The 17,105-nt window shown below is 42.5% G+C and overlaps 1 protein-coding gene across 1 annotated transcript; it reads right to left on the bottom strand.

The window, feature by feature from the left end:
- Window positions 1-1,163: 1,163 nt before the first annotated feature.
- LOC113270771 (fibrous sheath CABYR-binding protein-like) lies at window positions 1,164-7,124 on the bottom strand. Its single transcript, XM_026520289.4, has 2 exons — window positions 5,342-7,124; window positions 1,164-1,735 (listed from the first exon to the last, which is right to left on the bottom strand). Exon 1 carries the CDS (start codon window positions 6,906-6,908, stop codon window positions 5,391-5,393), a length of 1,518 nt encoding a protein of 505 aa, XP_026376074.2. The 5' UTR covers window positions 6,909-7,124; the 3' UTR covers window positions 1,164-1,735; window positions 5,342-5,390.
- Between the last annotated feature and the right edge of the window lie 9,981 nt (window positions 7,125-17,105).

Here is a 17,105-nt window from a genome sequence, read left to right as displayed (position 1 = left end):
GCGTGATCCCGGCGTTCTGGGATCGAGCCCCACATCAGGCTCCTCCGCTATGATCCTGCTTCTTCCTCTCCCACTCCCCCTGCTTGTGTTCCCTCTCTCGCTGGCTGTCTCTATCTCTGTCGAATAAATAAATAAATAAATCTTTAAAAAAATAAAATAAAAAGCATAAGTCTTCCATGTTTATTTAGTGCAACGAATGTATTAATTCACACAAAGTGGGGAAAGGGTAAATTATCACATTAACGAGATTAATTTTTAAATGCTTTTATATTTGAAATTGTCTCATTGGTTTTGCGAAATTTCACCCGTTAGTAGAACCACAGTCACATAGGGCAGGATTAAAATTTCGGCTTTGTTGTTTAATCTGTTACTTTGGGCAACTGATTTATATTCTCAGAACTCCAGCTGCCTTATCTATAAAATGGGGATAACTATTTTTTTTTAAAGATTTTATTTATTTATTTGAGAGAAAGAGCAAGAAAGCACAAGCAGGGGAAGCAGCAGAGAAAGCAGCAGGCTCCCCGCTGAGCAGGGATCCAATATAGGATTCAATTTCGGGACCCTGAGATCATGACCTGAGCAGAAGGCAGACACTTAACCAACTGAGCCACCCGGGTGCCCCATCATCTTAGCCATTTTTAAGTGTACAGTTCACTAGTGTTAAGTACAATCACACTGTTGTGCAAACGATCTCCAGAACTTCTTTCATCTGAAATGCTATACCCATCCCACAACTCCCCGTTCCCACCCCCAGCCCCAGCCCTGGGCAGCCACCCCTCTACTTCCTGTCTCGTGAATTCAATTCCGTCGTATGAGAAACACCATTAAGTGGAACCATACAGTACTTATCTTGCTGTGACTGGCTTACTTCATTTAGTGTAATGTCCTTCCATTATTCTTTGTTCCAAATATCTGCAATGCATAGTCTTCCGGTCTGAGTTAATTTTTTTAAATTAAAAATACAGAAATACGGAAGCGTAGGACAGAAAGGGGGAAGAAATATAAAAAGTTTAAATTTTTGGAAGCTTTGATCAAAAGTATTGTCCCATCTAAAAACATGCTTTTGCCTATAACTGGAAATTTCAAAAGAAAACTATCCATATATGAGAACATTCTTGCATAAATAATCTACTGATACAAAGAAAGAATATAAGAGGAGGATACTCTCAAATGAATTTTATTTGATTATCATTAAAATATACAACCCAATCAGATTTTGAAATCCTTGGGAAAATCAGAAATTCACTTTCCTCCAATCAAAATGAACATGTAAATTGTGGCATGTTATGATGTACTGATTGTGTTAACTTTTCTATTAGTCAGCGAGGTCACAAAGTACCTTTAAATACACAGACTTACATTTTCCAATGTCCATTTCTGTGGGAAGTGTACTTACTTTCGTCTTCGCCCAGAGTATGCAAGGCATTATTTTCCACTTGGAATGCTGGAATGCTTTGCAAGAGTCTATTTTAAAAACCAACTTGTTTTAAAACAAAGTTCATTTGGAATAGCATAGTTTATTATGGCTTAAAATTCTGGCAATAAAGAACTTTATGATCTGAAGCTGGAAAACTCTCCCCAACACTGACACACGCATACTTAGCAAAGGCAGTGTAGTAGGTCTGCTGGTCTGAGATAGGTCAGGGCCCCACACGGAGGTTTCCGAAAGGAGGATTAGGTAAGTATTTGTGCTTTTATAAAGTTGGCACTTAAATCTGTAGAAACATTGGTGATTCTGGAAAGAAAAAAGCAATTTTTATGTGAGATGGTATGTATAAACAGAGCAGAACAATTCTTGATTTTCATTCTCTCTCTGGGAGTAAAGCTTTTGGTAGGGAAGTCACCCACAGACTGATCTGGACTGTTACAACTGATAGGCTTACAAAAAAAAAAAAAGGCTCATTAATAACTTTAACTTGGAAGGAAAGCTTAGAATCTACACCTTTTAACAAATTATACATCAACTGCACATTAATTCCAGCTCCACTATTTGTGTGACATTGAGAAAATGCCTTAACCTTTCAATCGATGTCAAGTCTACCCTCCTTGAAGTGGACATAATAATGGTGCCTACCTAATTGTTAAGAGAAAAGAGACAATGCCTGTAAATTACTTAGTACAGTGTGTAGTGTATTATACACACCCAATAAATGTTAGCTGTATGTTATTAATAAATGCCCCCACGTCTGTGTTGATTCAGAATGGGAATATAAAGATAAATAAAACAAAGGTGAATAAAATCTTCATGGTCTCTATAGAAGATACCACGACTATTTAAGAGCTAACGAGTCCTCTGAGGATAAAAAGATTTTTCCTTAAGTACCTCATGAACTATAGATCAATTTTTTTTTAAATTATTCTAAATCAGGGTTTGTCAACGTCACAGTAACAGTATTTTGGGTGGGATAATTCTGTGTTGTGACGGGCTGGCCAGTGCCCTGTGTGTTGTGCTCAGCCCCTCTGGCCTCCACCCACTAGACACCAGGAGCACCCCTCCTCACTCTGCGTTTTTGTGTTGCTGTGGCCTTGCACTGTGAGCTTCAAAGACCAACCTGGGCATCGGCTTCCACCCCTGCTCCCCCCAGACCTCCCAATGCCTGCCTGTCTGGCTAGTGGTCTGCTCAGGGCCTGAACGCCACCACCTACACATTCTAGACTCCACTACTGGCAAACGCCAGGCACCACCCAGTGGAATCGCAATCTGGGAGTCAAGAGACTGTGGAAATCACCTCTTCTCAGGCCAGCGGACCGAGATGACAGGGCCAGGTTCTCTGAGAGCAGACAATCCCACCCTCAGGTCCGGGTATCACTGGGGCAGAGCGAACCACAGGGTTGGCCTTAGGCCTGACAGGCCAAGCCACGCCCCTCACCCTCTGTCGCAGGCCAATTGCTCTTAGGCGGATGCCTCCAGATGATCCAACTGGAGTCAAGTAACTCTACCGCCTACCCAGGCAAACCGGGGGCAGCTTTCTCTCTTCTTATATAAACAGCCACATAATATCCTTGATTTTGCTTCTTGGCCCACAGAGCCTAAAATATTTACTATCTGGGCCTTTATAGAAAAAATCTGTCAACTCTTGGCTTAGGTAAGTAGGTATCGTACGGTCAATACAGAGAAATGTGTCATAACATTTGGTGTTTATTCTACCTGATGTCATCTTTGTAGCAAAAAAAAAAAAAAAAAAAGTTGTGTACAAGTAAATAAACGCCTGAAAGTTTTTCCAAGATGAATGCCCATGGAGCCCACACTTGGGTTAGAAACTGCTGTTAATGTCTAAGAGGTCTGTTTTCAGCTCAGAACTAACCAGGAGAGACCTTAGCAATTATTATCTAATTACTGGCCTATTGCATCTTACTTAACTCTGAATCCCCAGTGCCTCACGTAATGCCTAGCCCTGACTAGAAAGTCAGTGAAATGATTATTTGAAGGGTACTGCAAGGCTCTTCCTGTCAAAAAATAATTCTTCCACTAAGAATTATTAGGTAAACCCATTTTCCTTTCTTGTCTACAATTTTCTCCTCTTTACAGTTGTTCCTTTGAGAACAAAGTCTATAACAAAGCCTTCTGATGGCAAGGCCTGTATCCTTTCATCTTTATACATGTTTACCAATATTCCTGGCAGTTAGTTAAATGCTCAAGCCCTCTTCAGGAATTACATTGAGACTTAATTCAACCATATAAATTACCTGAAAGGATATGATTAAGGGGAAAAAATTAACGATCTCTTTTGGTCACACTAAATCTTTTCTTTCTGTAATTACTGTGGTTTGTTAGTGTTTTCCTTTTTCATTTTTTTAATAGACATAAACATAAGTCACTGATTTCATTTTAAAATCCAAATGTCCAAACTGTACAAAACCAACAGAGCCGGAAAGCTCTGTCCCTATAGATTAGCTACAGAATGTATATAGGTGTATACAGATATGAGTGTATACACATATACACCTGTATACATTCTCTTGAAGGATAACTGGAGAAAATTATAAGGAAATCAAGAGTTTGACTTCCACCGAATACTCAATTGTACCCCACCCTGGAAATGAAACCAACCAATATGAAATAACCTTTTTGGATAATATGTTGGTAGCATTTAGACAAGGAGCATTAACATTACCTCCAAATACTGCTCTGCCCTATATTCCCCCTCCAGAGTAGGTAATTTATAGAATAGGATTAAAGAGAAAGACCAGGAAACGGATACTCAGCAGTGCATACCATTATAACAGCACTCAAACCACTGAGAAGCAGGCTCACCATTTCTGACCTTTACATGACCTTTTCTACCTTTCTAATTGACAAGGGGTTGGGGAGTTAAGTGGAACTGGTCCTTGGTAGCATCAACCATAGAGTTCATTAAACAGTTTAGCCCAAAGGGTCTTGCGATTTAGTAGAAAGCTCATGGGATTTACAAATAGCCAAACTGTTTCCAAACTTCGGGATCATTCAAGTTTCACTACACGCTTAATTTTTACGTTTAAGTTGTCTACGTGTTTTGTTTTTGTTTTTGTTTTTTTTTTTTACTTAAATGTATTTTGAAAAGCAACTATCACTACTGTAAATAGAAAAACCAGTATTACTCGACATAAATAGAAGTTATCCACTGAAATAACCTGAACACACATGGTATTAAATCATAGCTGGGTGCAGTTGTTGTCTACCAAAATGTTGGAGAGGTGTTGGAGACCACTTACTCCACACTGAGGACACTCTCCTTGATAGAATCAAAAAAGACAGCTAAAGAATTGAGACGGGAATAACCTTCCCATGGAAGGACTCACTGCTATTTAATGCTGCGTCCCTGAACCACCTAAAACCATCCTGTTTCAGAAATAGTGCACAGTCCCTTCCCCCCACCCACAGCTCCTGATGGAATGTCTTAATTGCCACCCTGTCCCTACAAAGCCAAGAAAGTGATCTCACTCTCAGATAAGAGTAGGTAAAACCTTAACGGCACGAGGTTTCAAAACCCTACCAAAGTGGAAAAGATCTCATCCCTGAAGGAACAGACCCCTCCACCTCAACTCCCTTATTCTTTTCCAGCAGAGGGGATTGTTCCATCAGAAGACGGACCCAGAGGGGCGCCTGGGTGGCACAGCGGTTAAGCGTCTGCCTTCGGCTCAGGGCGTGATCCCGGCGTTGTGGGATCAAGCCCCACATCAGGCTCCTCTGCTATGAGCCTGCTTCTTCCTCTCCCATTCCCCCTGCTTGTGTTCCCTCTCTCGCTGGCTGTCTCTATCTCTGTGGAATAAATAAATAAAATCTTAAAAAAAAAAAAAAAAAAGACGGACCCAGAAACAATTCAGGAATACTGCAGGTGAAGATTCTGCCAAAGGCACTTACTTGGCCGAGGCCTGAGTGGCCACTCCGACTGCTGGGGTCTGGTTCTGTACTAGGGAGGGAGACTTTTCTTCTCTGAGGCAGGGGCGGGTGTGCTCTCAGGGGACACTGATTGCTGGGCCTGAGAAGCTGGAGCCTGGGACTCAGGGGGTGGGGACGAGGTGGCAGGGAATTCCTGACTTAGCTCCTGGCCCGCTCGAGGCGCGGTCTCAAAAGCCTGTGGGACTGGCTTCTTCTGAAACTCCTGGACAGGCGCAGACTGGCTGGGAGCAATCTCTTGGACCGAAGAGATGCTCTGGACGGTCTGTTGGCTGTGATAGAAGGCCTGAAAGTCCTGGACAGCAAGGGAGACCCGCAGGTCCACAGATTGGGTCTGAAAAGGCTGGGATGACAGGAGCTGGATCAGAGACACAGGGGTGGCCAGGGTCTCCAACTGGGAAGCCTGAGCACTTGAAGACAGAGTTTGGGAGGCTGAGGGAGGATTCTCCAGCTGGCTTAGTGGGACTTGGTGGTGGCTCTGTGCCGCCGCAGACACCAGGGAGGGGCTGTGAGCGGCCAAAAGGACCTGGAGGTTGCTCTGTGCAGGCACTGGCACCAGGGGATGGACCTGAGAGGCCGTGGAAACCAAGAAGTGGTCCTGCGAGCCCGCAGCCAAAGAGGGCTGGCTCTGAGAGGCCACAGACGCTGCAGTCTGGCTCTGAGAGGCAGGGACGACTGTAGGTTGAGTCATCGAGGACAAGGGGACAGCAGGCTGACTCTCAGAGACAACGATGAACGCAGGCTGGCTGGTAGAAGCCAAGGAGGCCTCAGACTGGCTACTGGAAACACGCACGGCTAGAGGCTGGCGGGTAGAGGCCGGGGGGACTACAGGCAGGCTCCTGGAGGAGAGGACGGCTGGATGCTGAGCCTGGTCTGGAAGAGATGGAGTGAACTCAGGCGGCTCCAGATGAGTGAAAAACGATCTTTTCACAAGCCCTGGCAGCCCAGTCTCGGGGCCCAGAGACCCAGCATCAGGGCCTGAGGAGCGAACTCCCTCTAAACTTCCGACAGGTTTGGGGCCCAGGTCCTCGCTGCACAGGTTTTGCGCGTCGCCGCTCTCCTGGGCACCTGTCGTTCCGTCTTTGCCCTGGTCTTCCTTCTCCAGCTGGTCTTCGAGCCGGCCCGTGACGGTCATACTCAGAGAAGCAGGTCTAAGAAAGGACGTCCTGGGACCGCAGCGCCTCCTTATCCGCGTCAAGGTGGTGGACATGTTGCAGATGGTGAGCGAGAAGCGGTGGCTCAGCGCTCCCCCCATGGTGAAGGGCATGTCGAAGGGCCTCTTCAAGGACTCTTCTTCGGGAGTCAGTTCGATGTTGCCGGTGTACCAGAAGACCCACCACAGCAGGCTGAAGAAGATGATGATGGAACCCAAGTAGAGCAGCAGGTCGTAGAAGAGCAGGTGCGCGAAGACCCCGGTGAACAGCAGGGTCGCTCCCACCGTGTCGAAGACCACCCCCAGCCAGAAGAAATGCCTGCAACGGCCGAGGCCCGTGTGCTTTCTGACCTTCGCGACGTTTCTTGAAAGCTCCATGACTTGCCACTGTCGCCGCGGGCGCCAGGTCCTCAGAGGAGACCGGGCGGGCTGTACCGCCACAGGCCGGCTGTGGCCCCTGGGTCGTCATGGCAACGCCCCGAGGTGCGCCGCGCAGGGGGCGGAGCGAGAGGGCGGGAAAGCGAGGCCGCCTCTTACCTGCCGTAAGAAAGAAAAAGGGCGCGCCCAAGAGAGGGACGCATGCGCAGTACGCCCCGTCGCCCGCGCGCACGTCCTCCCCGCATGCGCAGTGTTTCTGTCCACTGCGTCACTCCCGGGTTCCGCCAGGACGGAGTCTGGCAAACTTCAGGACGCGAGCGTGGGGAATTTACTTCTGCGGACTATGGTCTGAGTTCCCGTCTTCGGGGAGTGAAGTAGCTGTGTTCTTTTCCCCACGTCCCAGCCTTCGAGAGCAGGGGTGACTTCCCGAAGGAGAGCAAAGGGCAAGGACCCTCTTCTTGTAACTCCTCCCCCAGCTGGGAGAGTACAGTGTGGCCCCCGGGTGCTGCTCCTTCTGAGGAGTTAATGCTCTTCCTTTGTTTTGATGAAGTGGCCAGGTTAGGATCTATTGTTAAATCTTAGTTGCGATCTTATCCGTTTGCTGGTAGTTACATTCTTGTGCTGGTTAATACCAGACCTAGAAGTGAATTCTTGAGGATTGTCCCATTCTACATTTTCTTCCCCTTGATGGTTACCACTTTTGATCACCTGCTTGCCCAGACCCTTGGAAATAGTTAAATAACAGCTTTTCCCACTATTCCCAACAAAGTAAGGTAGGAAAACTGTGTCAAAAATAAGAAAATCGACTGGAGACCAAAAACCGCAATAGATTAAAAATGAGCTCATTTGAAGCTTGAGAATTGGGCATAAGAATATTAAAACTAGTATAAGACCTGGTGTCATTCAGGTTCTGTTAATAAAAAATCATAGCCAGGCACTGACCTTTGGTCCCTCAGTTGTTAAAGGTAGATTATTTTTTTTAATAACCTTTTAATTTTAGGGGTACCTGGGTGGCTCAGTTGGTTGGGCTTCCGACTCAATTTCAGCTTGGGTTGTGATCTCACGGTCCTACCACCAAGCCCCAGACGGGACTCCCCACTCAGTGGGGAGTCTGCTTGAGAATTCTCTCTCCCTCTCTCTCTGCCCCTCCCCTGTTCATGCTGTATCTCTCACTCTCTTTCTAAAATAAATCTTTAAAAAGTAATAACCTTTTACTTTTAGAATAGATTAGATTTGCAGAAAAATTGTGGAGCTAATATAGACAGTTCCTCTCTACCTCCATACACCCGGTATTTGTGATGTGGGGAACAAAGGCAAAAGAAAAAAATTAAACGTCCTTAAAATTTACAGCCCACTGAGAGGTCCTTGAAACACGCAGAGCGACCTTCCTCTAGGAACCGAACTGCCTGGATGTTACTACTTTGCTAAAGGCAAAAGGCAATCTTAGCTTAACGTTACCCAGACCTCCAGAATCTTGTAAGTCGTCTTTAACATATGCAAATTTCTTTGGAAACTTCCTTTATCTCTACCCTCCAAGATACTTGTTAGCAATCATCCTCCAAACATATGGCCCACTGATATGTATCTGACCAGTCTCATGACTAAGGCTTTATTAGACAGTAATAAATGACCTTTCCTAACAATAGCCCCTTCGAGGTCTGGAAACCTTGCTTCCAAAATTCCTTAGAGACTTATGCTCCCCCCTAACCCCCTCCCAACTTGAAAGTATATGATGAGCCACCCCTCACACCCCAAGTGCAACTCTTTCTGTCCACGGGTCCTATCACCATATTTTAATAAAACCACCTATTTGCAACAGAGATGTCTCAAGAATTCTTTCTTGACCATTCGCTCTGAACCCAACATTTTCATATCATTGTACTTTGTTTCTTAAAATGCATTACAGGGGAGTCTGGGTGGCTCAGTCATTGCGTGGCTGCCATTGGCTCAGGTCATGATCACAGGTTCCTGGATTGAGCCCCACATGGGCTCCCTACTCAGCGAGGAGTCTGCTTCTCCCTCTCCCTCTGTCACTCCCCCTGGCTCATGCTTTCTCCCTCTCTCTCAAATAAATAAATAAAATCTTTAAAAAAAGAAAATACAAATAAAATGCATTACAAAGCAGTGCCTTCTCTTTATAAGCGTTTTTTTTTTTTCTTCGTGTTTCTAAAAGTTTAGGAAGCAATGTTTCATGAATTCTTGGCCAACGAATAAGACTACTTCTGAACCTAGGTAACCCAGAAATATGCTAAGGATACCTGATGTCACAAGATAAAACATGGGCCATCTTCCTACAGTGTCAACTTTCCTTGCTAGCAAGTAGTTTAAAATATAAATATTTTGAAAGTAAACATGTATTATGGAATAGAATATAAATGAGAAAGCAGAAGGTTTGGGTTAAATACCCAAGATAAAAGTTCATTCCTTGTGGGCTATTCAGAAATATTAGACAGTGTGCCAGACTTTAGACAAAGACTTTGTGCATATAAACATGGTACACCTTCAAGCAAGCTCCGTTTCTTAGTAGTAAGAAATTTGAGACTTTTTTATATGAAAGATTCACATTTATTTTTTGTATATTTATATATTTAACTATTTCAATAATATCAAACACAAGATATTATGGGGTAGAATAAATATCCATATATATCTAATAGGAGACATGGCTTTGCGCTGTATCTCCAGGATAGGGGCTTTCTTTCTCTTTTCTTCTTTTTATTTTTTTTAGATTTTATTTATTTCTTTGTCAGAGAGAGAACACAGCAAGGAGAGCAGCAGGCAGAGGAAGAAGCAGGCTCCCCACTGAGCAAGGAGCCCAATACAGGACTCAATCCCAAGACGCTGGGATCACCCCCTTTGCTGAAAGCAGATGCTTAACCCACTGAGCCACCCAGCTGTCCCATCTTCCTTTTTTTTTTTTTTTCAAGATTTTATTTTTAAGTAATCTCTACACCCAAGGTGGGGCTCAAATTCAGAACTCCGAGATCAAAAGTCACATGCTGTACTGACTGAGCCAGCCAGGCTTCCCAGGGCTTGCTTGCTTTTGACATTAGGGATACTTGATGAGAAAACTTCTGTTGAGGGGCGCCTGGGTGGCTCAGTCTGTTAAGCCTTGGACTCTTGATTTTGGCTCAGGTCATGATTTCAGGGCTGTGCGATAGAGCCGCACGTTGGGCTCCGTGCTGGGCATGGAGCCTGCTTAAGATTCTCTCTCTGCCCCTCCCTGCCTCCACCCCCCCATCCTCTCTTTAAAAAAAAGAAAAAAGAAGAAAAAAGAAAATTTCTTGAGAAATACTGCTATATATAGGACGGTGACATAAGAAAAACCTCATTTTTGGAGGGAAATAAAATAATCCCACAATCAAAAGACCCCTCTAGGGGTGCCTGGGTAGCTAAGTTGGTTAAGCATCTGCCTTCAGCTCAGGTCATGATCTCAGGGTCCTCGGATCAAACCCCACGTTGGGCTTCCCGTTCAGCAGGGGGTCTGCTTCTCCCTCTCTCTCTGCACCCCCCACTCATGCACGTGTGCTTGCGCATGCTCTCTCTCAAATAAATTAAATCCTTTTTTTAAGACCCCTCTGTACCAATATAAAAGAGAGAGAAAAAATTCATTGTTGAGTAATTATTAATAGGTTTATATGCTTTTAAGGTAGCACAAAATGTTTGTGTTACCTTTGTCATATTAGGATATGTGTCAGGCTCCTGACTTTAGAGCCAACTTGGTGTCCTGTAAATACTGAGTAAAAAACTTTTCTTCTTGTGGCCTGACAGCTTTGCCAAGCCTTCTCCGGAGACTTATTTTTCAGTTAGTAAGCATTGTACCTTTCATATTCTGGAGGTTTCTCATGAAGAGTTTTATTTTTTCTTTTCTTGTATGAATTTTAGCAAAATTTATTTTACAAAGTACCCATTTATTGAGAGATTTGATGGTTCCCAATCTTAGCATGCTATACTATTTTTTTTACAGACTCAGGCCTGTTTCTTGGGAGAAATTCTGCTACTAATTTAAAGAAGGGAAACACATTTAGTCAGGAAATAAAGATACAAAATACCAAGACTTTCCTTTCACGAAAATAAGTAGGACATACAGCCAGTGCCCGGCCAAGTCATATTGGTTCCAGAGGTGAAAGAGAAAATGTATGCCAGTACATTTATACTTCAAATAATTTTTTTAGTGGTTAATTTTCCCTACAATGTAAAAGTAGTTGAAATATATTGAAAAAATGAAAAAAACATTAAGTTTAAATATAAAATCATACCAAATCAGAATTTATTACAATTTTATATTCCTGGCCTCAATGGAAGGAATTATTTTAATTAATTAATTATTTTTTTAAAGATGTATTTATTTTAGAGAGAGAGTGCGTGAGTGAGGAGGGCAGAGGGAGAAGGAGAGATCATCTCAAGCCGACTCCCCACTGAGCGGGGAGCCCCACACGGGGCTCAATCTCACCAGCCTGAGATCCTGACTTGAGCCAAAATCAAGAGTCAGGTGCTCAACGTACTGGACTATCCAGGCGCTCTGGAAGCAAATAATATTTTTAAAATATACTTCCTAGTGTATCTCACTTCAATAGAGAGAATCGCCATGTTGTACATTTTCTCATGAAATAGTTACTAGCTTAGATAATTTTTAATTACCTTCAACTTACTGAAACTTCTTTTTCAGGCCCCCAATATTGTGACTGGTATTGTAAAAAAAACAAAACAAAACAGAAACATAAAGGTAGCTTCCAAACCTAGATAAGATCGAATTAAGCAAAATTCATGACTCAATTTTAGAATATCAAAACACAATGATGATTTTTAAAATATGAATTGTTGATATTGAATGCTGTCTAAAATCACTGAAGATGAAATTTCAGCCGGACTTAAATGATCAGAATATTTAGAACCAAATCAATGGCTGCTTGCTATAACTCAGATCTATTCTGATTTCTCACCAGTTAAAATCTGAAGACAGTTTAATATCCTAATATTTTTAAGTATGCCTATTTCCCTAAATAAGTGATAATTTAATCCAGTTCATACATTTCCAGTTTCTCTACTTTTTTGTTTATTTTTTTAAAGATTGATTGATTGATTGATTAGAGAGAAAGAGCAAACGGGGGGAAGGGCAGAGGGAGAGGGAGTGAGAGAATCCTCAAGCAGCTCCCTGACAGGCTTGTAGCCCGACACGGAGTTCAATCCCAGGACCCCGAGATCATGACTTGAGTTGAAATCAAGAGTCGGCTGCCAACAGACTGAGCCACCCAGGCGCCCTTTGTTCATTTTCTAACTCAGAGGGTATAGTCATATGACTCGCTGAAGTTTAATATGAATCAGGCATACTTGCAAAGTTACTTTCCTTTGTTATAAGCAAGGGGATAAGGCCTTCAAATAAGCATGAAGCTTTATCTCTTGTCAGGTTTTCTCATTGGAGGATTATATGCTCTTTTTTCCTGATTAAAAAGTCATTTCACACTGAGAAGTTGCATAAAAATGTGTGATCTGTTTGCATCAAGACCCTTTTGATTTCAGCAGAGTGTGTTTCTTCATTTGATATTATGTGTATCAGTATTGGGTGAATGCTAATTTGTGTGGTAAATACCCTGATTGCATCTGACCTTGCTGTCCTTGGATATCCTTATGTGCCTAGGTTTTTAAAACAGACATTAGAATAGCCCATCTGCTCATTGAATTTGCTAAATAAATAAATAGTAAGTCCTTTATAAAATATTTAATAGTGGGGGGGCACCTGTGTGGCACAGTTGGTTAAGTATCTGACTCTTGGTTTCAGCTCAGGTCATGATCTCATGGTTGTGAGATCAAGCCCTGCATCAGGTTCCAGGCTCATTGCGGAGTCGGCTTGAGATTCTCTTTCCCTCTCCCTCGCCCCTCCTGCTTATGCTCTCTCTCTAAAATAAATACGTCAATCTTAAAAAAAAAAAAAAAGGAAATATTTAAAAGCTACATTTGAATTCACAGACACAGAAATTTTACATGTGAAATTATGGCAGAGCAAGACACACATGTGGGATAATCATTTGGGGGGAGGAAATGAGGGCTTCTACTCTTTTATACACCTACCAGAGTTGCTCCATTATGATTTTTCTGGCCGTGAGCTTCTGTATGTCAATATTGTCTTCTTCCAGGTAAGAATTTCCTAAATTCAGAGTGCCTGGCCAACTCAGTCAGAAGAACATCCAAATCTTGATCTTGGGGTCCTGAGTTCCAGCCCTGTGTTGGGTGTAGAAATTACTTAAATAAATAAAACTTTCAAAACAAAACAAAACAAACCAAACCCAAGAACCTGCTAAGTTTGGCCATATCAAAATTTTTCTTTCACTTCCATCATGTCAATACATCTTTCCTGTATTGTTATGATAGCACTTTTAACTTATAACCTGACACTTTTATGATGGGTTGCACCTGTTTAACTGTATCAAAAAGTAAGGAAGAGGGGTGCCTGGGTGGCTCAGTCCATTGAGCAGCCGACTCTTGATTTTAGCTTGGGTCATAATCTCAGAGTCATGCAATCAAGCCCTGAGTCAGGCTCTGCACCTGGTGCAGGGGAGAGGTATCTGTTTGGGATTCTCTCTCTCCCTCTCCCTCTCCCCCATGTGGGTGTAAGCACACACTCTCTCTCTTTCTTTCTAAAATAAATAAATACATGTTTTTAAAAAAGTAAGGAAGAGAGTTTTCCTTCTTTTATTCTGAATGGTATCTCAGGTCTAATGAAATTTCCTACTAGCATTATAAATTCCATTTATTTTTTTTTATTTTTGTTTTCTAGAAGCTCTTTTTTTTAAAGATTTTATTTATTTATTTGAGAGAGAGAGAGAGAGAGAGAGAACAGGGGGAGGGGGGATCAGCAGAGAGAGAGGGAGAAGCAGACTCCCTCCTGAGCAAGGAGCCTGATGTGGGGCTCGATCCCAGGACCCTGGGATCATGACCTGAGCCAAAGGCAGATGCTTAACTGAGCCACCCAGGCGCCCCTAGAAATTCCTTTTAAATTTCATGAAATTCCTTCCTATCATTAGGTATATCAACATTATCATAAGCCATAAATTCATCTAAATCTGGAAAGATTCTAGGGTTTAGACTTGCAACACTTTCCTGTGATCCTCTAAGAGGTATATATATTTTCTGCACAAAACATAACACCTAAAATCCCTGGCAAAATATTCTTCCTTTTTTATTTCTCTGATTGTATGACTCTCTATTCAGCATTATCTAGCAAACTATCAGTTTGAATATTTCTTAAAACCTTCCTGTTTTAGAAAACATCATGATGAAACATTAAATCTTTATGATCTCAAATTCTGTTTACATTCTTCCAATCTTTGTATTTTTTCTGACTTAGAGATATTTGATTCTGTTGAACTACTGGCAAAAAAATATGCATGGAAATAAAGACAAAGATTCCTTGGCATAAGAGAGCCAATAAAAATAAATCAACTTGCCACTAGAATTTTTTTTTTTTACAAGACCAGTCTTTTGGAAATGTGAAATATTTCACCCATCATGTGAAATAGAGTCTCCAAAATCTGAATCTATCCCTTGTCTGAAGTGGCCAACTTCTCTAGAGAACCACTGCAGGTCAGACACAGCAGATCAAAAAACCCGTAACGTAATATACAGTAGATAAATATACACCTATTTTTAACACCAGAATGTATAAAATAGGTGTTTTAAAGAAAGTATTAGTTTATATTATTTACTTCTCTTTGACAAATATGCTATTACTTAAACAAAATAACAATAGGGCTGCTTAATAGTGGCAGGAAAACTTTGCAATTTTAGAGTCTAAAAATTATGGAGTTCTAATGTAGTCCCAGGAAATTACAATTTTTCAACTTCCGGGGCTCAGTAAAACTCTGTAAATAGAGGATTCACCACTGACCATCTTTCATGGACTGGAACAACCACATTCTCTCGTACTTACTGCAGCTTTTTCAAGAAAGAGTTAATTGTCCAGCAGAAAAACACTGTATTCTATTCTTCAGAGTATTTCTTTTTGTTTGTCCATTTTTAGTTTAGGCTTGGTACAGTCATCTTTTCCATTTGTGTTAGGTTACGGTTCTCACTAGTGAGAAGTGTTCCCAGTATAGGAACCTATGTGAAGCTTATACCCCCTTTTTTTTTTTTTTTTTTTTTTTTTTTTTTTTTTAGAGCGAGAGCATGAACAGGGCAAGGGTCACAGGGGGAGGAAGAGAGAGAATCTCAAGCAAGCTCTGTGCTCAGTGCAGAGCCCAACACTGGGCTCCATCACGACCCTGAGATCATGACCTGAGCTGAAACCAAGAGTTGGTTGCCCAACTGACTGAGCCACCCAGGAGCCCACCATCTTTGTTTTTAATTAAATCTGTCAGTCTGATTCTTCATAAAGTCTTCTAGATTTCTTCGAAGTTTGCATAAGCTCTTTACACACTAAGACACACTAAAGTCCTCATATTACTAAAACCTTTATGATAATATTAACACCTTCACTTAAGTGCTTTCTTTGTGTCAGGAGTGTGAACACTAACCTCTTCATTTGCACGGTCCTTTAATTTTCACAACGGTACTATGAAGGTTTGATTATTACCTGTGTTCTATGGTTGAAGAAATTGAGAAACGGGGACCAACTTGTTCAAGGTCATATGGCCACTAGGTGACAAATAAATACACAATACAGGATAGTGTAGGGGACCCGAAGTCAGGAGACAGGGCTTCAAGACTGAAGCATTTGAACATATACTATGTGCTGAAAGCCATGGCTCTGGGTGCATTTGAACAGAGCACTTAGAAACAGCCTTCAGGGGCACCTGGGTGGCTCAGTCATTAAGCGTCTGCCTTCAGCTCAGGTCATGATCCTGGGGTCCTGGGATCGAGCCCCACATCAGGCTCCCTGCTCAGCGGGAAGTCTGCTTCTCCCTCTCCCTCTGCTGCTCCTTCTATTTCTGCTCTCTTGCTCACGCTCGTTCCCTCTCTCAAATAAATAAATAAATAAATAAAATCTTTAAAAAAAAATTCCAGTTATTTTATCAGCAAAAGATGGGTTTATGCTGGAATAGCAGAGAACTACGATCCAGGAGTAGCAAGCTACACCAAAACCATTGGCAAGTCCAACAAGCAAGAGAGGAATATTATTTTGTAGAAAAGAAGGAAGATGTTGGGCAGGGTTGTTTTGAATCAAAGTCCCTTGGAGGCGCCTGGGTGGCTCAGTCGCTTAAGTGTCTGCCTTCAGCTCAGGTCATGATCCCGGGGTCTTGGGATCGAGTCCCACATTGGATTCCCTGCTCACCAGAGAGCCTGCTTCTCCTTCTGCCCCTCGCCTGCTCATGCTCTCTCTCTCTCTCTAACAAATAAAATCTTTTTTAAAAAAAGTCCCTTGGAGAGAAGAGTTCAGGGTTATGACAGTTTCTCACTGGTGAGTTGCAGGGGGGCTGGAGTATCGTTATCTCCAAAAAAAAAAAAAACAAACCTGTTTTGAAAATAAATGTTATTGAATTATACAGTCTTTAAAGTTGTAAATTCAGAGATCATGAAGTTGGATAAGAACCCAGCAGCCCTCGGTTGTTTAGATGAAAGAAGGACTTTTATGAATTCTGAACCTTCTAACCCTTCAGAAAAGGCAAGTAGAATCAAGGAATCATGATGAGGCTGTTTCCAAAAGGCCATGATCAAAAGAAAACTTCTCCCCTTTCACAGAGTTTTGGGAAATGTGGACAAGGAAATGGTCTTTTCATGGGAAACCAAGGAGAGGCAAGAGTGAAGAAAAGGTATCAGGACATCCCAGGAAAACTGTCCGTCCACATGTGGAAATCTTCACATTCACATCACCAGATGGTGTAAGGTCCAGTCTGGGTTTGCTGCTTTCTTTTTTTCAAGATTTACTAGTCAGAGAGAGAGAGTGCAAGCAGGGGGAGCGGCAGGCAGAGGGAGAAGCAGGCTCCCCGTTGAGCAGGGAACCCAACAAGGGGCTCGATCCCAGGACCCCGGGATCATGACCTGAGCAGAAGGCAGACGCTTCACTGACTGAGCCACCCCGGCGTCCCTTGCCTATTGAGTCTTAATAGTGCTATTAGTGTGTGACTAACCCTCAGGATTAAGGAGGGTGTTGCCTGGGAGCAAGAGTTCCTGTCCCCTCTCGGGTCCTTCTAGCTGGATTACGAATCAAACTAACATAAGACAGATTAAAAGGAGAAAATTGAATTTAATTTTGTATATGCA

Source organism: Ursus arctos, unplaced genomic scaffold (genome assembly GCF_023065955.2).
Source record: "Ursus arctos isolate Adak ecotype North America unplaced genomic scaffold, UrsArc2.0 scaffold_2, whole genome shotgun sequence".
In the NCBI taxonomy this organism is placed as follows: Eukaryota; Metazoa; Chordata; class Mammalia; order Carnivora; family Ursidae; genus Ursus; species Ursus arctos.
This window is presented reverse-complemented; position numbering and strand designations above follow the sequence as displayed.

Excerpts from the sequence above, each read along its gene's own strand:
- LOC113270771 (XM_026520289.4), bottom strand. The coding sequence starts at position 6,908 with ATGGAGCTTTCAAGAAACGTCGCGAAGGTCAGAAAGCACACGGGCCTC.